Source organism: Cynocephalus volans, chromosome 1, assembly GCF_027409185.1.
Source record: "Cynocephalus volans isolate mCynVol1 chromosome 1, mCynVol1.pri, whole genome shotgun sequence".
Taxonomy (NCBI): Eukaryota; Metazoa; Chordata; class Mammalia; order Dermoptera; family Cynocephalidae; genus Cynocephalus; species Cynocephalus volans.
In genome coordinates, this window is record NC_084460.1 from 119,607,330 (window position 1) to 119,631,727 (window position 24,398).

General features: G+C 49.9%; 1 protein-coding gene across 6 annotated transcripts in view; it reads left to right on the plus strand.

Moving 5' to 3' along the window:
• The window catches only part of TNK2 (tyrosine kinase non receptor 2), a 45,671-nt gene extending 36,487 nt beyond the window's left edge, over positions 1-9,184 (plus strand). For 2 of the 6 annotated variants that reach the window (XM_063089050.1, XM_063089022.1), the window contains 7 exons: positions 1,203-1,397; positions 3,406-3,497; positions 4,049-4,093; positions 4,800-6,148; positions 6,250-6,345; positions 6,506-6,633; positions 8,410-9,184. In XM_063089050.1, coding sequence (XP_062945120.1) covers positions 1,203-1,397; positions 3,406-3,497; positions 4,049-4,093; positions 4,800-6,148; positions 6,250-6,345; positions 6,506-6,633; positions 8,410-8,416 — 1,912 coding nt within the window. In that variant the 3' untranslated portion in view covers positions 8,417-9,184. Of the gene's footprint in view, positions 1-1,202; positions 1,398-3,405; positions 3,498-4,048; positions 4,094-4,799; positions 6,149-6,249; positions 6,346-6,505; positions 6,638-8,409 lie in introns of those variants that run through there. The other 4 variants (XM_063089001.1, XM_063089031.1, XM_063089012.1 and 1 more) reach the window with 4 other exon arrangements.
• Positions 9,185-24,398: the final 15,214 nt, after the last annotated feature.

Genomic DNA, 24,398 nt, shown 5'->3' on the forward strand with positions numbered 1-24,398 from the left:
AAGGACTGCTGTGCTCACGGGGTTTGACTTTTGGTTTCTGGGACAGGCTGTTTGGAGGTCACCTCATGGAGCAGTGGGCCCAGGTGCACGGGTGTCACCTCCTCTTACCCCTCTGGTCTGGCTGCATTCAGGGAAGGTCTTTCTTTACACTTCTGGCTCTGAGGTTAAGTAGGGGTGGGATTGACAGTAAGGGCACGCAGCTGGTGCCACAGGTGTTGCCCACAGCAGCATGAGGCCGTGACCACTGCCGCCTCAGCAGATTCTGCCCACAGCATCAGGTAGGAACAATCCCAGCAGCAGATGCAGGACCTCATGGCTTGTCAGGGCTGTGAGGCTCTAGAAGTGTCCAGGGGAGAGCCCTGTTCTTTCTGGCCGATCTTTCCCACCCTACCCCAGGCCCCAGCTTAGGCTGCCTTGGCAGAGGTGTCACGTCGAAGTCAGAGCAAGTTCAGTCACACTGGGAGTTCTGAGTCCCTTCTGGACCCCTCATTTTAAGACCAGAGTGGAGCGCCCCTGAGGAGATGGGTAGGGAAGTCAGGGTGAGGGTCCCACAGCCCTGCCAGGAGTTGGTGGGAAGCCCTGGAGACACGTGGAGTGGTGAAGAGAAGCCTGGGCTGCCCGAGTAAAGGTCTTAGTGCAGGAGAGAGTCTAGGGGGACAGCTTTGGCCCCAAGCCCAGGGGTAAGATCATGGTGCTTTCTTGGGCACTGCATCTCTTAAAATTCCTGGAACCTGGCTGAAGAGTAAAATCGGGTGGCCAGAAGAGGACTGAGGCCCAGGCCTTGCCAGGGGAAGAGGGAGGCAAGGTGGTATTATCAAAGGGCGCTGGCTTTGCAGACTTAACAAATGAGTTTGAATTCTGGGTCTGTTGTGAACTTTCTGGTAACCGTAGACAAGTCATGTCGCTTGTTGGAACCTGTTTCCTTGTTTGTAAAATGTTGGAAAAGCTGCCTGACCCACCTAGAGAACTTAGGTAAGGCTATGTGCAAACAGCCAAGCCTTGTGTGGGAGTAGCAGGTCATGGGGCTGCTGGGGAAGGTGGGCTGATGGAAGACCACCTGGTTCTGAGGCCTTGGCCCTCATGCTCCTCTTCTGCCAAGATGGCCAGGTATCATGGGTAAGGAGAGCTTGGTCTGAGAAGGGTCCCACTGCCTTGGGCGCCCCTCCACGCCTGGCCTTCACTGTGTCATCTCTGTTGGGCAGGGCCGAGAACTACTGGTGGCGTGGGCAGAACACGCGGACGCTGTGTGTGGGGCCCTTCCCTCGCAACGTGGTGACCTCCGTGGCTGGCCTGTCTGCCCAGGACATCAGCCAGCCCCTGCAGAATAGCTTCATCCACACAGGGCATGGCGACAGTGACCCCCGCCACTGCTGGGGCTTCCCCGACAGGATCGATGAGTGAGTACCTGGGCAGGGCTTCCGACATGACCCTGCCCGTGGCTTCAGGGTCAGCAGCCTTCTATCTCACCATGCACAAGCTCACATGCTCTTCACCCTTTCTCTTATCTCTAGCCCCTGGCCCCGACCAGTCCTCCCTCCCGATTCCCTGCCTCACTTTTGTGAAGCTGTGAAACCCTAAAAGCCCCAGCTGGAGAGTCAGGATTCCTGATCAGGATGCTTTCTCTTCTGTTTGCAAGTTTGTGGACAAGTCTTTTAAGTCCTGAGGCTTCCTTCGAATGTAAAATGGGTACACCCAACAGATGGGGTGATGAGGTGAGGGTAGTAAATGCATTCTGAATTAGAAAGTGCTACTCACGTACAGGGGTCATGAGAGAAGCTGAAACAAAGGGCTATTCCCAAGTCCATTTTCCTAAGGCCAGTGTCCCAAGAGGGTTCTGGCTGTGGCCCTGGAGGCCTTTCCACCAATGGGAGTGTGGTGCGCCCTTGGAAGCTCCCGACCCCGGTTTTGCCTACAATGAAAAGCTGCTGGGCAATGAGAGACCCTCTGCCTACGGCTGTGGCAGGGCCTCGGAAGCATGGCTTTCGCAGTCTGCTGTGGAAAGTGTCACTATGCCACACCTTGAACCTCTTACACCTGCTCTGGCCTTCTGACCTGTGCTGACATGGCCACTGCCCCTTCAGCCACACATATACACGGTCTCTACCTCGTCAGTTGCTTTCCCCCCTCCTGACATCCTTCTGGCCGCAGAGGCAGAGATGGGGCACTTTTCCCATGCCACAGGGTTTATGCTTTGTCCTTTAGGATCCTTCCTTCTGTACAGAAGTTTACCCGCATACAGGGGCAGCTTTGGCTTCTTCCCTTTCTGTGCTGTTGTATTTTGCTGTTCTTTCTTCCTCAGTACTCCCCTGGCTTTGACATGGGTGGGTGTGGTGGGTCCATAATGCTCATAGGCCGGCACCACACCCAAACTCTGTGGAGGGAGTGGCTTCCGGCAGGCTGGAGGGACCTGGCCGACAGTGTCAGTGCTCTTTCACTGGCCCAGAGGTCTGCAGGCATCTGTGAGACGTGAACATGCAGAGGCACTTTCGGGTTTTTCTCTTTCTTGCCCTCAGGTCTCCCCTGCAGGTTCACTTGGCCATGGTCTTCCAGGCCCACATGTGTTGCTCATTTCTCTTCTCTTAGGTTCCTTCAGAAGAACCAGGGCCTGAGGGAGTTGGGGCAAGAGGGTGCAGACACTTCCAGGAGGAGCCCAGTGCCCTCTGCCCCACTCCTGGTGTGCCGTGGCCAGCCCAGCCCCATTCCTCTGGGCTTTAATCAGCCCCAGTGACTAAGCCCCAGTTACTGACAGTTGGCATAGGGGTTGAGGGTGAATCGGGAACAGGGCAGGTGGCCCATCCTCTCCCCTACCTGCTGGCAGTGCAGCAGAAGGATGCCTCCTGCCCACCCTGGCTAGGGGAACGGTAGGCTGGATGCCCCTGTTCCAGGCCCTCCCAGTTGGCCTATAGCACCGAAGAGAGTATGGTGTGCCAGCAGGTGGCTGCCTGGCATGGGGAGGGGTTCTGTACCTTTGTGGGGTGTTGGAGCCCCTGAAGTTCTACACTTTTCACCCTGCTGTTTCTCTGTGTTGTTTCTCTGCCCTTCATGAGACACTTTTCTGGTTACAGCTTGAATCTACAGAAGGGATCAGGATTTACAGATTGGGAGTTGGGAGCCCTGTGCTTCAGACCCAAGTCTGCCAGTCAGCTTCCTCTAAGATGAAGAGGCTTTGTTAGGCAGTTCCCTGGCCACACTTAGGGTATTATTTTCTGCCTGGGGACAGGCCCAGCATTTCTTTTTTTTAAAAAAAAAGTTGACCGGTAAGGGGATCCTAACCCTTGACTTGGTGTTGTCAGCACCACGCTCTCCCAAGTGAGCCATGGGCCGGCCCTCAGGCCCAGCATTTGTGCCAAAGGTTTCCTCACTGCACACGCTTCCTCCACCCTCTGACCTGGCTCTCTCATGCAGGCTGTATCTGGGAAACCCTATGGACCCTCCTGACCTTCTAAGCGTGGAACTGAGCACTTCCCAACCTGCCCAGCATCTAGGAAGGCTGAAAAGTAAGAGCCCTCTCACTCCTTGGCTACCCAGGAAGGGCGCTGTCTTCTCAGGCCACCCTGAGCCCACTATTCTGGCTTTGGGGACAGTTGGGTCAGGGCAGCAGGCGGGACAGCTGTGTCCCTGGCTGCAGCTGGGCGTGGGGTGGGAGACTAGAGGCAGCTGTGTCCGCTGAGGTGGGCATCCTCAGGCTGGTCCTGCCCGCCTCAGCTTCCCTCCTCCCTCCTTCCTCACTGGCTGTGCTCAGATCCTGGCTTTCCTCACTCCCCCCTAATCCTGCTCCCTTCTGAGCCAAAACCACCCCACGGGCTCCATCTTGGCCCGGAGCCTCATCCATCTCCCGGATCCTGTGCCTGTCATTCCGGAACACGGTTTTCCCCATCCTGCCGCCCATTGCCTCCCGTTAGCTTTTGTTTGTACATTCACTCGCCTCTGTTCACTGCACACTCTCTCTCCCCCCTCCAAACTGCCCTCTTGTCTGGCTGTCTCCCCTCCCTCATCCTCCGCCTTGCTCTGTCACTCTCCTCTCCCGCCCGCACGGCCTTTCTTGCAGGGGAGCCTCCGCCTCGCCCTCCTCAGCCTGCCATCTTCACTCAGAGTAAGTGGGCCGCTCTTGACGCCTTAGCCCCTGCCCCTCTCTCCTCTCCTCCTGGAAGATACAGGGCCCCGGCTGGTGGCTGGTGGGAGGGGAGGTGGGTGTGCTGGCAGCTTCTGCTGCTGACCCGGCCCGGCATGCCTGCCTCTCCCCATCACACCCCAAAAGCCTGGGCTTCTGGAGCAAGCATGTGGTGCTGGCACCTGCCTCAACCTCTCTCCGCCATAGCCTCACTCCCTTCATGACCTGCAGAGGCTGTGTCTGGGCTTTTGTGGGGGTTAGCCAGGGGCTCTGTCCTCTTCAAAGGTAGCTCCTGTTGTCCCTGATGGCAGCTGAATGCTGAGTCCCATGCCTGCACTAATGGTGTGCTGTAATGGGGCGGGGGTAAGGGCGTGTGAACCAGGGCTGAGGAGCAGGGCGATTTGGGGTCTTGTGTTGATGGAGGCAGCATCAGAGACAGGCAGGAATGGGGTGTTGCTTCCCGAGCATAGGTGGAGGCAGAGGCTCACCAGCCCACAGAGAGAGCCTCCTGTTGGAATGGGGTCAGTGTGCACCAAGAATTTTGGCAGCAAAGGACTGACTTCTGGGGGAACTGGGAGCAGAGAGGTTGTGGGAGATACTTGGTTTTCTTTCCCACACCCCGCCTTCTCTTGTCCCCCTACCCTTCCGTAACACCACCTCCCTGTGGGGGTGGGTCTTCCTTTCACAGAACCTACCTATGACCCTGTGAGTGAGGACCAAGACCCCCTGTCCAGCGACTTCAAGAGACTGGGCCTGCGGAAGCCAGGCTTGCCCCGAGGGCTGTGGCTAGCGAAGCCCTCGGCCCGGGTGCCAGGCACCAAGGCAGGTCGTGGCAGTGGGGGTGAGGTCACCCTTATTGACTTTGGCGAGGAGCCCCTGCTCTCGGCCCCACAGCCCTGCACGCCCTCCCTGGCACAGCTTGCCATGGATGCCTGCTCCTTGCTGGACAAGACCCCGCCACAGAGCCCCACACGGGCACTGCCCCGGCCCCTGCATCCCACGCCTGTGGTGGATTGGGATGCGCGCCCGCTGCCCCCACCCCCTGCCTATGACGATGTGGCCCAAGACGAGGATGACTTCGAGGTCTGCTCCATCAACAGCACCCTGGTGGGTGTGGGGCTCTCTGCTGGGCCAAGCCAGGGCGAGACCAATTACGCCTTTGTGCCTGAGCAGGTGCGGCTCCCCCCTGCCCTAGAGGACAACCTGTTCCTCCCGCCCCAGGGTGGGAGCAAGCCGCCCAGCTCTGCCCAGACTGCAGAGATCTTCCAGGCACTACAGCAGGAGTGCATGCGGCAGCTGCAGGTCCCTGCTGGCTCACTGGCCCCCTCACCCAGCCTGGTGGGTGATGACAAGCCCCAGGTGCCCCCCCGGGTACCCATCCCCCCTCGGCCCACACGGCCACGTGTTGAGCTGTCTCCAGCCCCCTCAGGTGAGGAGGAGATGGGCCCGTGGCCTGGACCTGCCTCTCCTCCCAGGGTGCCTCCCCGGGAGCCCCTGTCCCCTCAAGGCTCTAGGACACCCAGTCCCCTGGTGCCACTGGGCAGCTCCCCACTTCCACTCCGGCTCTCAAGCTCACCTGGGAAGACCATGCCCACCACCCAAAGCTTTGCCTCAGACCCCAAGTATGCCACACCCCAGGTGATCCAGGCACCTGGCCCACGGGCTGGTCCCTGCATCCTGCCCATCGTCCGTGATGGGAAGAAGGTTAGCAACACCCACTACTACCTGCTGCCTGAGCGCCCACCTTACCTGGAACGCTACCAGCGCTTCCTGCGTGAGGCCCAGAGCCCGGAGGATCCAGCACCCCTTCCCGTGCCCTTGCTGCTGCCCCCACCCAGCACCGCAGCCCCTGCTGCCCCCATGGCCGCAGTTCGACCAATGCCCCAGGCTGCCCCAGACCCCAAGGCCAACTTCTCCACCAACAACAGCAACCTAGGGGCCCGGCCACCAGCACTGAGGGCCACTGCTCGGCTGTCACAGAGGGGCTTCCCTGGGGATGGGCCAGAAGCTGGACGGCCAGCAGACAAGATCCAAATGGTGAGTACCAGACACCTGGCTTGGGGTGAGGAGGGGTAGGGGCCCAAGGGACCCAAAGGAATGGGCCCAAGTGGTGCTGATGGGTGGGTGGGTGTGCCCAGCTGCAGGCCATGGTGCATGGGGTGACCACAGAGGAGTGCCAGGCGGCCCTGCAGAGCCACGGCTGGAGTGTGCAGAGGGCTGCCCAGTATCTGAAGGTACCACCACCTCCTACCCACTCTGGTGTTCAGGGGCCCTAAAAGTTGGTTCTGCTGCTTCCAGCCTCCCCACCCCCAGCTCTGATTCAGCTCTGCCCCTGCCCTGGTCTGGTGCCCCTTGGCCCCAGTGTGTCCCATGGCACCACCTTCTGCCCCCCAGGTGGAACAACTCTTTGGGCTGGGTCTGCGACCACGGGGGGAGTGCCTCAAAGTGCTGGAGATGTTTGACTGGAACCTGGAGCAAGCCGGCTGCCACCTTCTGGGCTCCTGTGGCCCTGCCCACCACAAGTGAGCCAGCCCCACACTCTGCCCTACTCCCTGTCCCATGAGAGGAGTCTCTGGAGTGTTCCACACTAGGAAAAAGCTCAGTCCCTCACAGGCCACAGGGCCAGGGAGACACAGGGCCCGTCTGTGGTGGGAGGGGGGAGGGTGGGCATGGGTCCCAGGAAGCAGGCACTTTTGGTTGAAAACAGTTTCTCCTAAATGAATTTATTTAAACTTTTTAGCCACTTGGTTTTCAAATGAAGTAATCAGTGAGAGAGGGAATTGGAATGTCTCTGGTTGAAGGGGGCTTGCTTCCCTCGCTCCTCCCACCGTGACCCTGAGCACCTCCAGGAAGCAGCACTTTAGGACCCAACGATTTAAACAAATATTTGTCACCTCTTTTTTTCATATTTCTGTTTAGAGTAATGTTTAACATTTTTTTTTTTTTTTGGCGGCTGGCTGATACAGGGATCTGATCCCTGACCGTGGTGTTATCAGCCACCACGCTCTAACAATTGAGCTCACTGGCCAGCCCTAATGCCTTTTTAAAGGAATGTCCAATGCCCCCCCAGCAAAAAAAAATCCATTATTTCTTTCCTGTTAAGTTTATATGCCTAACACAATATATAGACACCTAAATAACATACAATGATATGTGAATATATATATGAAACTTTTATCAAGTCAAAAAGTAGTGAAACACAGTCAGATGGATGAAGTCGTCATCATCCCGGGAGTGCTGGCGAGATGTGGGGCTAAGACTTGTTGGGCTTTGGAGGCAGATGTCTCAACTCAGAACCAGCCTTTGCTGTTCACCGGCAGTGTGACCTTACGCACATTTCCTGAGCGCTCAGGTTCCTCATCGGTAAAGTCTGTAATTGATAGTGCCTGCCTCATAGAAGTGATCAGAAAGATTAATGAAATGTGTCTGTCATATAACACACCAAGTGACTGGCACATAGGACATAATCACTAAACGTTAGGTATTATCTCATGGTTATTGCTAATTTGCATCCAAATAAGCTTAGGCTTTATTATACCTGTCGTCCTCGGGTACTCAATGCAGTAGTCCTCCCTTACCCAACGTTCCAAGACTCCCAGTGGATGCCTGAAACCACCAATAGTACCAACGCTACATATATTGTGTTTTTTTCCTACATGTACATAACCTTTCACCTTTTCACTTAAAGGAAGCACTTTGTTGCTTCTCTTTGGCATATCCGAATTGCCAGCATCACTGCTCTTGTGTTTTGGGGCCATTATTAAGTGAAATAAGGGTAGCTTGAAGACAGGCACTGTGATACCGTGACACTGCGACAGTCACGAGAGGGCTAGTAAGTGACCAGCGGGCGGGTGTTGTGGACAGCATGTATGCTGGACAGAGGGATGATTCACATCCCAGGTGGGACAGCTTGAGATTTCATCACACTACTCACAACAGTACGCAATTTAAAACTTATGAATTGTTTGTTTCTGGAATTTTCCATTTAATATTTTTGGACTGCGGTTGACGGAGGCTAACTGAAAATGTGGAAAGTAAGACTGTGGGTAAGGGGAGACTACTATACACAAAGATGTTGTTCTCTTAATTTATTTACAGTTTATTAAAGAAAAAACGCATTTCAGGATTATAAGTTCCAAAATTATTGCCTAGAACTACCAGTTTTCAACCAATTTGCCTGGTACCAAGAGGCAGTGACCCCTGTGGCCCTTTGGTGCCCACCCACACTGTATTTTCCACCACCTGTTTAACCAGCACCTGTTGATGGAGGGACTTCTTGGTGGTTTTGCATCCTTTAGGCGCTGAGATGCATCTGGAGAGCCAAAGGGTCTGCCCTGAAGGAATCACTTGAGCCTGTCCATCTGTTGAGGGTGGAGAGACACCCCCACCCAGGCCTGGAGGACCTGCTGCTACCTGCTGCTCCCAGTAGACAGAGCGAGGCCAAGGCAGCAGGAGGCTGGGAGCCCTGCCTTGCCTGTCCCTCCCTCACCTAGTGCTGTTCCCGCACACTTCGGTTCAGCCCTCGGTGCCCCAGCCAAGACGTGGGAAGGAGACTGTGAAGGCAGGCCCTGTGTATGACCTGCCTCTGGCTCTAGTCCTTCGCTGGGCCTGTGGCTGTAGTGGTGCCCCCAGGCCCTGCCCAGGGGGATCAAACTGAGAGGAAGCTGGGCTTGACCTGGGCAGGGAGGATGTGTTGGCCACACAGAAAGGTGGACCAGCACCCGGCAGGCCCTCCTCAGGGCTATGCCCTTTTCTAGGGAGCTACTGGCAGGCAGTTGGGTTGTTGGACAGAATGTGACTTGCTGCCTTGCCGTGAACACGTTATGGGATTTGGCTGGTCTTACGATCTTATGCCTGGAAATAGCCTGAGGTGGCTCAGAAGGCAGAGAAAGGGTGCCAGATCATTCTCTGGCAGGGACCAGGGCCCAAGGCCCCAGGGTTGGAAGGAAACCAAGGGGGCAGCAGCCCCAGAGGGACACCAATACTTCCTCTTTTCTTCCCCTTCTGCTGTTCTGTGTTTTCCCACCAGCCTCTGTCACCAAAGTTGTTGCCCCAGCTATCAATACCTGCTTCTTCCAGAGAAATAAAGTTAGTTTCTATTTTATGTTACTTATCTGTGCTTGCCTGTTTTTTTGCCAAGGCTCCCCAACCCACTCCATCTGTTCAGGGCAGCAGGCCTTGTAGCACCATCTGTAGGCAGAGGGAAGAAGTGCCGGCCAGGGAGATCCTAAGGAGTTTCTCTCCTTCCAGAGCTGGCAGAGGGGCCAGAGTCCATGCATAATCTAGTCACTAACTCACAGTTTCCATGTTTTCACTCTATGGATTTCTGTATGGCAGGATATAGTGCAGAAGAGAGTCAAGTAACTCAGATAACTGGAGCTAAGCTAGAAACTTTAGTAACAAGGAAGGCATCAATAGGTGTAAGTATTTTAATTTGGGTTTTCTGGATAACTAATATATTCAAATGGGTCAAAATTCAAAAGGTACTAAAGAGTATACAATGAAGTGTCCCACCCCAGCTGCCCACTTCCCCTCCCCAGAAGCTGCCTTTGTCAGTTTCTTGTGTGTCCTTGTGTAAATAAGTATCTTGAAAAGTTCCATGATGATACTGAGAAAGAACTTCCCCCATTCTTGTTTAGGGTTGCATGGAGGTCTGGATGTACCGTAATCTATCTAACCAGGCTCCTTTCGATGAAGGGATATTTTGGTTGCTTCCTATCCTTGGCAATTACAAACATTGCTGTAGTAGATCATGTGTATGGGTTGTTTTTCGCTTGTAAGTCAATCTGAAGGATGAGTTCTCAGCAGTGAAACCTGGGGTCAGAGTATGGGAAATAGACAGATGTTGTGAGTTGCCTTCAGTGGAGGTAGTTCAGTTGTCAGGCAGCAGTGTGTGAGAGCTACCCATTTATCAGATTTCCAATTTTTTCCAGACTCACTGGTAGGAAATGGTGTTTCTGTATTTTAATTTGCATTTCTCTTATGAATGAATAAACCTTAAAAAAATAAGTTGAACTATTTGCATTTTCTTTTCTGTGGCTTGCCTATGAATATCTTTGGCCCACTAAAAAAAGATAGATTATTAATTTGTTTCTTAGTGTTTTTTAGGAAATTACTAGATCAAGGAAATTAGCACTTTGAGCTTTACGTGTTATATGAACTTAGGTAAAGATGTAAATCATAAAGTAAGCTGATGGCTTGGATTTGTTAAAAACAAAACAAAGGCCATTTGGGATAAGGCTCTGTCTGCAGCTCTAGGTGGGCCTATGTGATGGACCCTGGGGCTCAGAAGCTGGGAGGCCTGGGAGATCTGGAGCCTTCAGAGGTAAACATGTTCAGTGTGCCCTGTTTGCTAAGGCAGGAATTATTTTTAACTGCAATTTAAAAAAAATATTTAGTCAAATATAAAAGGGAAAGAATTAATGTTAATTAGGCTTTAAGCAGTGCTGTTAGACCTGGATTCTATTCTCAACTGTTTCTTCTTGGAAAAGTTATTTAACCTTTCTGAGCCTATCAACTAGAGGAGAGGCATTCCTGCTTTAGAGAATAGTTGTGAGGACTAAATGGAGTGAGGATTAAAAGGTAAAACCGTTTGCTTGGTACATGGGCCATAATAAGTACCCACAAAACTAATCACAAATTTTTTCTTAGTGTTCCTGCCTGTTTCTACCAACTTATAGTTTACATTATACAGTGACTGTACTCTGCATGCAGTGTGTTTTCTCATTTTTCCTCAATTTTTTTAACATGGAAACAGTTTGTTCTTTGGTCCACATGCAGACATCCTATTTATAGGTCACAGGCATTTTAGACTCCATTTTAAAAATCATGCCATTGTTTTGAAAACGATAGCAGACTCATATGCTTTACCAGCATTTAAGAGTTTGTTACAGAGCTGACACATTTCAGATTTTTTTGCATGGGGCACAGAGTAGGACACGGAAGCAGATGGAGTTTTCTCAGGGGATCAGGAAACCCTATGTACTTTTGCTGGACACACAGTTCCCTAAACCCTAGGGTTTCCTACTGTTTTTCTTATCAGCCTGCAGCTTTTGCCAGCATCTCCTGGGCTTACTGAAAAGATCTTACTTAAGGGGAGCTGTTGAAAAAGCTGACCAAAGTTTGTTTGCCATCGTGGTGAATCAATTTGGTGAGGATTTATTGGGGACTTTCTCTGAATCAAGCCCTGATAAGGGGACACAAGCTGAATAGACACAGTCCATACCCCAGGAGGGGTTCATGGTCTTTCAGGGACTGCAACATCATCAGAGTAAGATGACGAGTGCCCTACAGTCATTATGTCCCAGGGGGCCTTGAGCACAGAGGAGGTGTCTCTCCAGGAGGTGGCACTGTGCTAACTGGATGGGACAGCATTGCAGGTGAGGGAACTGCTGCAATGGTGGGAGGCACGAACTGGCTTGTCTGAAGTGCTGAAGGTTGGCTAGGCTGGGCCCATCCTTTTGTTGTTTGGGGTGGGTTGGATGTGGCTGTCAGTGGGCCTGGCCAGTGAGGCAGGCCTGGGTCGTGAGCCTCTGGTGGTGTGAAATGCTGAATTCTTTTGACTTTGCAGACAGAGGGAGGCAGCAGAGGAGAATACGCAGAAGGATGATGTGATCGGTTCTTTGTGTTTAAGCAACATGGGTCTGCTTCAAAGTGGCTCGCGCTCCACTGCCGCAGCGACTGGAGGGGAGATCTAGCACGTGTCTCACTGCACACTGGGAACAAAAATTGTTCTTAATTTGAAGTAAGCTAATTCTTACAGAAATTTGAACTTGGGGAATGGAGGAGCCTCCAAGTCCTGGAATCCTTGACGAGAGCAGCAGTTCTGGCCGGCCAGACCGGGGACACTGCTGGCCTAGGGTCAAGTTTTCTTCACAGGTCTGAGTGAAATAATAAGAACCACATGACTGAGCTTTTCTTAAAATGAAATGTACTGCATTTCAAGGACTGTCTTTATTCTAAGACTTGTCTTCGTCCATTTTTGGTTTTGAAAGTTTATTCTTGTGTGGTAATGGTCGTGGTAGGATTCGATGCAGATTCGTCGCCACTGCCCTTCTGTAGCAATTCCCTGTCAGCACACTCCGCCAGCAGTTACTGTGACCATCCCTGAGATCTATCTTGAGAACCCCGGGGTAACAGGGCTTTTGTGTTAGGCAGCACCACCTATTGGCAAAAGGTGACATTGCAGCCTCTCAGGCTTAAGTTCAAATATCGGGAGGGTTAAGATTGTGTAAAGCCATTGCCCAATAAATCAATGAAGTCCAAATGCTGCTGGCCCAGGCCCAGAGTGCTTAAAGGGACTCAGCCTGGGGAAGCTTGGAGGGGAGGGAACAGGTTCACCCACTGTATTAGTCAGGGTTCTCCAGAGAGACAGAATCAATAGGATACGTTATAAACATATGAGAGGGATTTATTAGGGGAATTAGCTCACGCGACTGCGAAGAAAAGTCCTACTATAGGCCATCTATAAACTGGATGCCGGTGACGTGGCTCAGTCCAAGTCCAAAGGCCTCAGAACCAGGGAAGCTGATGGTGTGCTTGGTGTAAGTTCTGGAACCCAAAAGCTGAAGAGTCTCAAGCTCTGATGTCCACGGACAGGAGAGGAGAGTGTGTCCCAGCTCCAGCGGATAGAGAGAGAGAGAGAGAGCTTTACCTCTTTCCTCTGTCTTTTGTTCTCTCAGGACCCCCAGCGGATTGGATGGTTCCCACCCACATTGAGGGTGGGTCTTTCCCACCCAGGCTACTCAGACTCTCATACTAATATCTGCTGGAAACACCCTCACGGACACACCTAAAAAGATAGCTTCACCAGGTTTCTCAGCATTCCTTCGTCTGACCAAGTTGACACATAGAATTAACCTTCACACCCACTATCAGGACCCAAAAGGGGAGCGCCTAGGATTTAATGCCAGGAAAAGGGACTGGGTGGGGGGCTCTGAAGGAGCCCGCACATAAACCCAGCAAAGAAGCCAGTGGCTATGGGGCCACCTGGAAGGGTGCTGAGGGCTGAGAGAGTCCTTCCCCAGTGAAAGTCCTGGCATGAGCTCCACTTGGGAAACCTCAGCCTCCACTCTATTTTTTTAATGTCATACATGCTTATTGTTAAATTGGAACATTCAGAAAAGCACAGTGAGAACATTTAAATTACCCATAAAGCCACTTGAAATTTTGATGTTTTTTTCTGTGAATGTGTATGTTGTATGTATTATGGTTTTATGAAATAAGGTCATCCGGCATGAACTGTTTTGTAAACTGCTTTTTTAATTTAACATTTTATATCCCAAGCAGTTTCTACATCTTTAAATTCATCTTCTCAAAAGATATTTATATAGTGCATAGTTTTTATTCTGTGGATAAACTCTAGTTTTATGTAGCACATTATTTTGTTAACACTTTTATTTTTTATTTTTTTGGCAGCTGTCTGGTACAGGGATCCAAACCCTTGACCTTGGTGTTATAACACTGTGCTGTAATCAACTGAGCTAACCGTCCAGCCCTTACGTTTTTATTTTGTAACAAATTACTTTAACAAATATTGCTAAAAGCCTTCCCAGAAAGATTTGTCTCCTCTATTAAAACATATATATCAAAAAAAACAAAAACAAAATTAAAAAATAAAACACTTATGTTTTTAAAGAGAGGATTTGGGGTCTGGAGATTTATTTTTAAATATTTATGAATTAAGTCATCTGATGAGAATAGTCTGAATGGTTGGAGGAAATTGGCCATTAGCTGATAATTGTTAAAGCTGGTGATAGGATGTGGGGTTCATTGTATTGCTCTACTTATGAGGCTGTATGAACTTTTCCACAATAAAAAGCTAAACGACAACAACAAAAATGTACTCTCCAGGTGAAGATATCCCCACTGGTCCAGCTGTCTTCTCTGAAGTTGTCTCTTTGGAGATTTCTCAGTTTGTTCCTGCAGCCACCACCAGGATGGCCTCTGTTTCACCTGGCTTCCCCCTTTAAGGCTCTGGCACAAGGCAGACAGAATCCCCTTCTCTTGCTGGCCTTTGTGAGGTAGTGACAAGGTGGAGCCTAATAAACCACAGAGCCAAATTCTGAGGGCAACATGGAAACACCTGCAGTGCTGTCACCCATCACCAGCCTGGTCACGGGCCCAGCCCCTGTGTGTTCCCCCTTTGTCCTAAGGCCTTGCTAGGCAAAGGGCGTGTGGGGCCCAGCAGCATCAGCAGCACATGGGAGCCTGTTAGAAATGCAGACCCCAGCCCCATCCCGCACCTACTTGACTGGAATCTGCATTCCACCAAGATTCCCAGGAGATTCTCAGTGTGAAAGGCATTGAACTAAGGCAGCTCCGCTCTAAACCCAAAGAGCTGGCAGGCCTCGGATGGCCCTGCCTGTCTCCCCTGGTCCTCTGGAAGGAGGATCTGTGCTCCCTGCCTCACCCACCCAGATGACCCCTCACCCATCCTAACCCCCTCCTTTTTTCAAATAAACAATAGGTTTTTAAAAATTTGCTTTTAATTGTGGTAAAATACACATAACATAAAACTTACCATCCTAACTATTTTTAAGTGTATCATTCAGTCCATTCACGCTGTCGTGCAACCATCAGCACCACCCATCACCAGACTTTCTCATCTTGCAAAACTGAAACTCTGTACCCATTAAACAACTCCCCATTTCCTCCCTCCCTATCCCCTTGCAACCACCATTATATACTTTCTGTCCTTGTGATTTTTGACTACTCTTAAATACCTCATATAAGTGGAATCATAGGGTATTTGTCCTTTTGTGACCAGCTTACTCTACTTAGCATAAAATATCCTCAAGGTTCATCCATGTTGTAGCACACCTCCGAATTCCTTTCCTTTTAAGGCTGAGTAATATTCATTGTATGTATATACCACATTTTGTTTATCCATTCATCTATGGGATGCTTGGTTTGCCTCCACCTTTTAGCTATTGTGAATAACACTGCTATAGACCCTGGTGTACAAGTATCTGTTTGAGTCCGTGCTTTTGGATCTATATTCAGAAATGGGATTGCTGGATCATATGGTAATTCTATTTTTAATTTTTTGAGGAACCACCACACTGTCTTCCGTAGTAACTGTTTACATCGCAACCAACAGTGCCCAAAGATTCTAGTTTCCCTACATCCTTGCCAACACTTGTTATTTTCTGGGTTTTTTGATAGCAGCCATCCTAATGCATGAGAGGTGGCATCTCACTGTGGTTTGATTTACATTTCCCTAATGATTAGTGATGATGAGCACCTTTTCATGTGCTTATTGACCATTCATATATTTTCTTTGGAAAATGTCTATTCAAGTCCTTTGCCCATTTTTTAGCCAGTTTGTTTATTGTTTTAACTGCCCTTTTGCTAGACCTCATGACCTGAAGCCACACCTCTCACCAGCTGGTTTCGCCAGGCTTAGGAATCCTGGGTTCTGCCTCTCTCCTCTCTCCAGCGTGTGATGGGGGCTGGCTCTTCCTCCACGCACACCAGCACGTTCTGTCCTGGCTTTTCCTTCGCTCAGAGTATTAACAGCCTGTTCCCGGAGGAGCGGCGACTTGCATGTGTTTTTTGCTTTCTCCTGTCCAGCCGGAACTCTCCGACTCTCAGAGACTGCTTGCCTCCAACCTCGGGAAAAGCCACCTTCCCTTCATCCTTCCAGCCCCTCCTGCCCAGGCTGCCTCTTCTGCATGCCCAAGGCCAACACTGCTATAGTTCATTTCGAAGCTGTTCCGCCTAGCTGTGGGCTGCCCTCTGGAGTGGCTCCTGAGCTCTTACAGGCTCACAGTGAACGAGACATCTGCACATAATGCCGAGTCAAGATCTCCAGCAGGACAGATGGACAGGCAGCCCTGGCCACACAATCTAAGAACTGTATGGACCTTGAAGGATGAGAAGTTGCCAGGCAAAGAAAGGGGAAGTTAGAAGCATAGCCTGAACGAAGATCTGGAATCATGGAAAGGCTCACACGATGGAGATCAGTGGCAAGACCGGGCGCCAGGAGGCAGGGGAGAGGCCCACAGAAAAAGCTGGAAGGGTGGCCTTGAGATAGTTTTGTCACCATGATTAGGACTTTAAGTTCCAGAGAGAAGATCTGTATCTTCCATCTCTTTATGTGCTCTGTTGGATTTCCTGTCGGCTTTCCAGGCCAGGGTTTGATTTCATCCCCCTCCCTCCCTCCTTCCCTTCCTTTCTCAGAATGGCTACTGTTGGGTACTTAGAATACCTTAATTGTATTAATATATGACATACTGTCTGTGATGGGAAATCACTGGGTTCCTAGTCTCTTCCTCCCCTGCCAGTGCCAGACAGGCCACCAGGCGTTCGGCACACCTATGCCCGGCGCAGGCCTCTGGAAGGACTCAGCCTGGAGCGAGGCCTCTTCTTGGCCCACCAGCTGCCCACCTCTCTCACTTACCTGCTTACCCTTGCAAACTCAGGGCTGATCATGGCCACGGGAGTAAGAGAGCTGGCCAGAGAAGGACAGCAGAGGTGCAGAGACGTGACGTCAGGCTCCCACTGGATTTTAGGTAGAAATGCTACAGTCTTGGACTTACGCAGGCCCTGCGGCACTGTTTTGGAGAGTGGTTTGGCTGCTGGAAGTCCTGGGGTTCTGAGCACTCTGTCTTGTCTGATAATTATGCTCTTTTTAGCCACAGCCTGGTCCACAGGTGAAGAAAGCTAACTGCTTTCTCTATCTAACTTTCTTCTATCTAAGGTGCATTTATTTTTCTTTGTCTCGGTTACATGGTTCCAGTTTGGAATAATTCTTATTTCTAACTCCTTCATTTCTATACTAGAAGTTTTAAAATTTCAAATGTTAACATATTTCTAAATATGTCATTCATGCATTCATTCATACATTCATCAACAAATATCTTCTGTATTCCTGTTGTGTGCCCGGCACCGTACTAGGAGCTGGACGTACAGTCATGAGCAAAATAGAGATGGGTTACCAGGTATGGAGGTGCCAAAGTCAGACAAGCTGTTGCTCCAGCTATTGTCCTCCCACCAAAATAAAAATAAAAGACTGGCTTTTTTTCCAAATAAAACATTTTCCTTCTTTGCCAAAAGAACATTCTCATTATAGAATTCCCAGACAATCTTCAGCTCATTCATAGCTCTGATTCTTGAATACAACCACTGTTTAACATCTTGGTGTTTTTATTCTGTTGTGTGTGTGTTTTTTAAATGTGTTCACTTCATTATGGAGTCGTAAACATTGAGTACATGTGCCAAAATATTCTCAGTCATTCTTCTTTGGTTGGTTATAGAGGTAGTTTCCATTTTTCTTTTATTATTCTCATCACCGAAGCTCATTGTGCTAAATCTATTACTGTTAAATCAACCCCTCTTAGTGCTTAGCATTAATCTGCTGTTTTCCTTAAAATAACAATTGGCCATCATGCTCTTTCAGCAAAATATTTACTAAGCACATGTATCTACACATAACTTTTTTTCTTGAACTCTACACATTTTGGTACAAATGAAATCTTTAATGAAGCTTTTTAAAGCCTTATTGGGGCTGGCTGGTGGCTTACTTGGGAGAACATGGTGTTAATAACACCAGGAACAAGGGTTCAGATCCCCTTGCCAGCCAGCCACCAAAAAAAAGAAAAAAAAAAAAAAGAAGAAAAAAAGATAAACATCTTATTGTATTCAATTCTACTTAAATATAGAAAGTTCAGGAAAGCAGATATTTCTGCCACTGGTTGTATGACCTTAGGCAAATCCCTGTCCTTCCCTGTGCCTGAGTTCCACAGACCATAAAGGAGGGGATTGGACTGCCCCTGCCAGCTCTGATGTTCTGTTTCTGTCCAGAAAGGAGGAAGCTGATGGGGGAGGCAGATGCTTTAACTCCCCACACCTGCTAGTTGTCCTCTGCACTCCTCTCCTCATCTGTGTCACCTTCCCTATCTAAAGGCCCTGTGTTCTAGGCAGAAAACCTGCTTCGGGTCCCAGCTCTGCTTCTTGTGTCCAACCTCGTTGTAGTCTCTTAATCTCTCCAGAGCACAAGTGTCTTCATCTCGAAAGGGGGATGAGAGACTGAGGGAGTTGATGTGTCAGAGTTTCCTGCTTTAAGATCTCATTACCTGTTAACTTTTGCTTCTCCCCCACAGCCCAAGTTGGAGGTGAGTCCTCAGTTTACCAGACCTCCTTTTGGCCTCTTGCTGCATGCAGAGTGTTATGAAAAGAGTAAGAGAAACACCAGTCCCTTCCTGCTGGGAGCTTACATCTGGATGGGGGAGCCTCATAGAGGAGGGGTTAGGGACATGCACAACGGTGGCTGCAGTACGAGCACAGCCAGGCTCTGAGAGGAAAGGTTTAGGCAAACATGGGCCTCAGTGGCAGCAATGCCAAAGGTTCTGGGACCAAAGCCACTTGGTTTGGTGCTGGCCTTAGTGCCCCCCCACCCTAGTCCTCCAAATCTGAAGAGTCCTAGGGGCAGCCTGTGGAGCTTCATGCCCTGCGGCCTGTTCTGACATTGTGCCCATCCAGTGAGTAGTTATTGTATTTTTCAGTTCTAAAATTTCCATTTTTTAAAAATATTTCATTTCTCTGCTGAGATTAATTTTTTATACACTTCAAGAGTGTTTGTTCTTACTTCTTGGATTATGGTTATTATGTCTTAAAGTCTCTAATTCCAACATCTGCCTTATCTTGGGATTGGCATCTGTTGATTGTCTTTTTCCTTGTGAGAAGTTAGATTTCTCTGGTTGTATACTGAATAGTTTTGGATTGTATTGTAGACATTGTAAATATTACGTTATGAGACTCTGAGTCTTGTTTAAAGCCTATGGAGAATGTTGGTTTTGTTCATTCGTGTGTTTGTTTTAGCAGGTAATTGCTTAGTTAGGTTCAGGCCAAAAGTGTCTGTCTGTCTTCTGTAAACTGTGTTTCCAATGTCAGTTCGGTTTTCACGTGTTTGTAGTGCTGTTTGGATCTGTTTCATGTCATGCACCAAACAGTGACCAGTTCGGGTCCACTCATAGTTAAGTTCTCAAAGTCTTTGATAAGCTGTTTAGGGTTGTGGTGGAGTATTGGGGTCTAAAAGTTTTTTTTAAGTTTTTTAGGTTTTTTTAGTTTTTAGGCCCTTTGCTTGTGTAACCTTGCAGCTGGAATGTGCTTGTTTGCAAAGGACCCCTAAAAGTTGGTTAAGCAGTAGTCAGCCTCTTGGGTTTCTGTGGCTCTGCTGCTTGCTTGATTGAGCCACCTGAATTTGCAGAAACTGCTTGCCGAAGATATGTTTAGAAATTGAAACTAACAGCACCTACTTAACCACACATTTCCTGCCTCTACAAAGCTGCTGGAAGCCCCACCAGCTTGGGCGACTCTGCCTGGATACAGACAGGGCTAATAAAAGGCTTGCATGCCTGCTCAAGAAAAGTATATAACCACAGTTCTCCCTGCACGCAGGGTCTAGAATCTCAGAACGGGGGTTCACCTAGGTCCGGCTAGTGTTCCTGTCCCGCTAGTGTAATAAACTTCCTGACTCTCCATCTCTCCAGTGACTGAAATTATTTCCTCGCCGAGTTCTTTCCATAACAGGGTCAGATCCACGCTTATGCAATTTAGGGATGAGCCCAGGAGTTCACATGCAACTTTATGGGATTGATATCGTGAGCCACCTCTTGTCCTTCATAGTCTCTTCAAAACTTTCTGGCTCCCTGGCTCCCCACATCTACCTCCTTCCTGGTTCTCTGGCTTGAGAGCTGCAGCTTTAGATTCTTTGCTCTACCACATGCTTCCTGTGACCACAACTCCCTCTGGGGTCAAGTGAAGAGAAGATAGAGAGAGAAAAAGAGCCAATGGGGATTCCTCCACAGTTTGAGGACCATAAATCCTCTGGTCAGAGAGAAGAGTTACCCCCCCCTTGGAGTTTTAGGTGCCTGTCCAGCTGTTGTGGTGGGTTTGCTGTGAATTAGATACCCACTGACTGATGACAACTGTGGGATGTGTTGTGGGTCACCCAGAAGGCCAGATGCAGGCCTGAAATGAAAAACTGTGATCCCAATCTGTAATTCCTTGCCACCTGCTAGAATGTAACCTCCCTGAGGTCAGGGGCCTTTGTTGCTTTGTTCATGATGTCCAAGTGCCCAAAGTGCCTGGCATATCGTGGGCACTCCACAAATATGTGTTGAGTTTGGCGAACTATTATTTTTGTTAATAGAAGCTCCTACCATTTACTGTGTACAGATGTTCTAAATCTATCAAACCCAATGTTCCCATTCTATGACAGATATCTTGAAACATCTTTATTGTACTGAAATGAAATTTCATAAATAATATAATCAGTCCACATACAGATTTTGAGAACCAGAATACCGCCTGCGGGGGATACTGGCTGTGTTGCCCAGACTGTGCACCCAGGACGGGACCTTCTTTCTTCATGCTGCAGGAGTGTTGGCTGCCACAAGCTCACAACTGAGGCTGAAGAGAGTCACATATATGCCCCCGGGGGAAGGGAACCATATCCAGTGACTGGCTGATGCAGGGCCAATGCCCCACCCCTACTGCTTGGATCTGAGACATCCCAGAAGGGCCACCCCAGGTCTGAGCTCCCAGCTGAGACCTCTGCTGTGACTGTATCCCCACTCAGGTTCTTCCTCTGCCCAGTCCTGCATTCTTTGCCCTTGCAGGTGTTTCTGAGAGCACACCCTGATTTACACCTTGCACACAGATCTCCCTTTTAGAGTGTTACCTGAGGAACTCTACCTCAGATGATGCCCTGTCACACGAAGGAGTAATAAAGGAAGTGTCATTTGTAATAAAGCACATTCTCTGCATGTCCCTGCTCAGGCATGGCTATACCTGGACCTCGCAATATCAGCATCTCAGGTCCCACTTCAGACCTGCAGGATGGAATCTGCACTTTGACAAGGCCCCCAGGGGAGAAGCACTGCTCCAAGAGATGTCACAAGGGTCAGATGCTTGTACCTAACTGATTGTACTGACATAAATGTGGGCCAACACACGGGCGTCACATGGCCCCTCAAAACCACAAGTGGCAGTGCAGTCAGTGGTGAGATTTTTCAAGTTGGTGAAAAACTCTTGATCAAGAGCCAAAAAAAACCACTATGAAACTCCCTCAATTTACACAGTAGTTGCGTTCCTGGAAAATGAAGTGTGTAAGAGCTACTTTGTCATGTAGGATACAGAACATTTCCTCATTGTGCATTATTTGCCCCACGTATTGCAGGAGATCTTTGGGCCCTGCCCTTGGACACAGCAGCCTTTGCATGGCAACGACTGAAAACACCTCCAGAACTTCCCAAACTCTCCCCTAGGGGTCATTACTGTCCTTGTTGAAACCATCAGTCTTCCAGGAAAAACCCTGTGCTTGGAGCTTTACATGCTATTTATCTTTTTTCTTTTTTGGCAGCTGGCCAGTATGGGGTTTACATGTTATTTATCTAATCCTACCAATAAGCTGAAGAAGTAAGTGTTATTATTCCCTCTCTTTAACTAAGAAAATCAAGTTCAGAGATGTTAAGCAATTTGTCCAAGGTCACACAACTATTAAGTGGGGAAGCGAGCAGCATTTGGACCCACATCTGCCTGTCACCAAAGTCCAAGTTTCCCTCTATGGGTTGCTTTGCAGGTGTTTGTAGTTATCAGGAATTGCATTGTCACTAGGCCATGGCCAGGTTTGTTTATAACAGAAAAGAATAAACTTTATTTAGGTCCCACCCTCCTGTGTAAACACAGGGTAACTATAGGAACTTGAGGCTTAGAGCAACCAGGCCTCCCTGGGGAACCCCTACCATAACAGCCCCAAGCCCTCAGAGCCTTGGTTGGCAGATGGAACCACAGCCCCAGGCTCCCTTTCTCAGGTGGCACCAAGTGACTGTCCATCCCTGACACAACACAAACGACCCACAGAATGGCAGGCCTAGATCAGAGAGGCATGAAGGACAGTGTCTCTGAGAGCCCCTCCCATTCCCCACACCTGGGCTCAGAGGGAGCAGGGTTGCTCAGTGTCAGCTCAGATGCCATGCCACCAGCAGGTCATTCTCTTACCCCCACCACTGCCATCTGGGCTTCCATTGCCCTTTCCTTGGACATCCACACCCCACATCCTTTTTTTGGAATAAAAGCAAATGTAAAGCATCTTAAAACCCTGGATGAAGACTCCCTTGTTCTCAGGTGGGCCTATTTCCTCATATTTGTGAGCTCCTGGAGCACAGGGAATGGGTCTCCGCCTTTGCATCCCTCCCACCCTCACCTTCGCTGCCAGCCCCGGTGTCTTACAGTCAACGGTCCTATGAATAAGGGCTGACTTGAAAGGACCCAGCCTGAGAACTGACCCATAGCAAGCATCCCCTGCATGCTAAGGGCACCACCGTGGTGGTTGCTTGCCTCTGCTCTCCTGTATCTTGCAACAACCCTAGGGGATCGATATTATGAACCTCATTTGACAGATGAGGAAACCGAGGTTGAGGAGAGATGGTAACTTCCGAAGTTAGAGTTAGTACAGAGATTGGACCTTAGCCTGTTGACTCCAAATGCTTTCCTTTACCCCAGTGCGTCTCAACCCCGGCTGCCCATTAGATTCGCCTAGGGAGGTTTTTAAAAATCCGATGCCTGGACCTCGCTCCCAGAGATTCTGATTTAATTGGTCTGGGACAGTCAGACATATTTTTTAAAAACCTCTCCACATAGGTCTAGTGAGCAGCCAGGATTGAGAACCACTGCGCCTCACTTTGCATTAGCTTGACCTTGAGCGAGGCTTTGAAAGATGGCTAAGTTTGGCAGGTATAAGTGGGCGCAGACAAAAGCATGGAGGTAGGAATGAGAAGGGAGGACGGACGGCGCGTTCTCCCCAGGCGGGGTGTCCGCAGACAGCCTCTGTAAGACCCGTGCACTAGGCACGAATCCCACACACGCCGGAGTAGCTCGCTTCACAAAGACCATGAGACAAGAGTCCGCTGCAATCAAGCAAGAGGTGTTTGTTTCAGCATGCTGGCTCGCTTTTTCATAAGCGCCCCGAACTTACAATACCAAGGCTTTTTATACAGTTTATTTTAGACAGATTTTCGTAACAGGCTGAGTTGTTAATTAGTCGTGGCGCCTTAAGATTTATGGTTAGGCTCAACAGGCCTGCACTGCTAGCACCCCGATAAAAGATGTTACATGTTTATCTTCCCTGGTCCAGCCAGGTTTTCAGAGGATAAGGGGGGGGGGGGGGGTTGGTTCAGTCCTTGGGACCGGCTGTCTCCTGGAATGTGTGCCTGGTTCTGCCTTGACTTCTGCCTGACCTCTTTAAAGCTGCTTCACTTAAAATACCTTTAGATATGCTTTCCCCGTTTTTAGTAAGTGCTTACAGGAATAATTTGTGCAAGTTAAGCTAAAGTCATATTTCTCTGTTACTTTTCTGTTACAATTTGTGCAGGCTAAGGCTATATAGGTTAGAGTTACAATTTTTTATAACACCTCGTGCAGGACGGGGGCTGAGGTGGAGCTCTGTGTGTGCCTGCGTCCCCTGCTGGTGGAATCCTGCTCAGCTTCTTCCCGCTTCGGGTCCGGCTGGGGCTGAGGGTGTGGAGAAAAGAAAGTCACCGCCCAGTTGTGTCGGTCCAGCTCCTCCAAAATGCTGTCACCGAGATGGAATTAAACGCCCCCGAGGATTTCATAAAGGAAAGTTACTGTGTGAAAGAATCTAAGGAGGGAGCTGGGAGGGCCTCCAGACTGCCATGCGAGTCTGAACCCGAGTGAAGGAGGCAGAGCGGTGCAGAGGGCGCCCGAGGCCGCCCGTACCTCGCGGTCCCTGCCGCAGTCAGGCCTCGTCTGGGAGCTGCCCCGGGGAGGCCCTGCCTCAGCACAGACACGGCGGTGGGTTTCAAAGGGCTGCAGCTGGGCCTTGTGCTAATTTGAGGGTCGTTCTCACGGCCACCTCGCCAGTGCCACGGAATGTAGGAATGTAGGCGTTAAGCCAAGACTGCCCGGGCATACCCCGCTGCTTCCTGGGTATATGATGCCGCGCAAGTCTCTCAACCTTCCCGCGCCTCGGTTTTCTCGTCTGTATCGTAGACACACTGCAAGAGCGCATGCGTCAGAGGACTGCCCTGATGATCAGTAAAGTGCTCGGCATGTGGTAGTGAGTCCGTACTCATTAGCTGTGGTTACTAGAACCTTTAGCTATGCCCGTGTCATTTGGAAGGGTGTAAAGATACAGTCTGTTCCGAAAGGAAAACTTCCTTTTATATAGTGCAACCAAATACTTACGGACACCATGTTCACAGCTGCCCCCGTGGTGGGGGCGGTGGGGGTTCTTCCTGCTCTGGCCCCTTCCCACCACTCC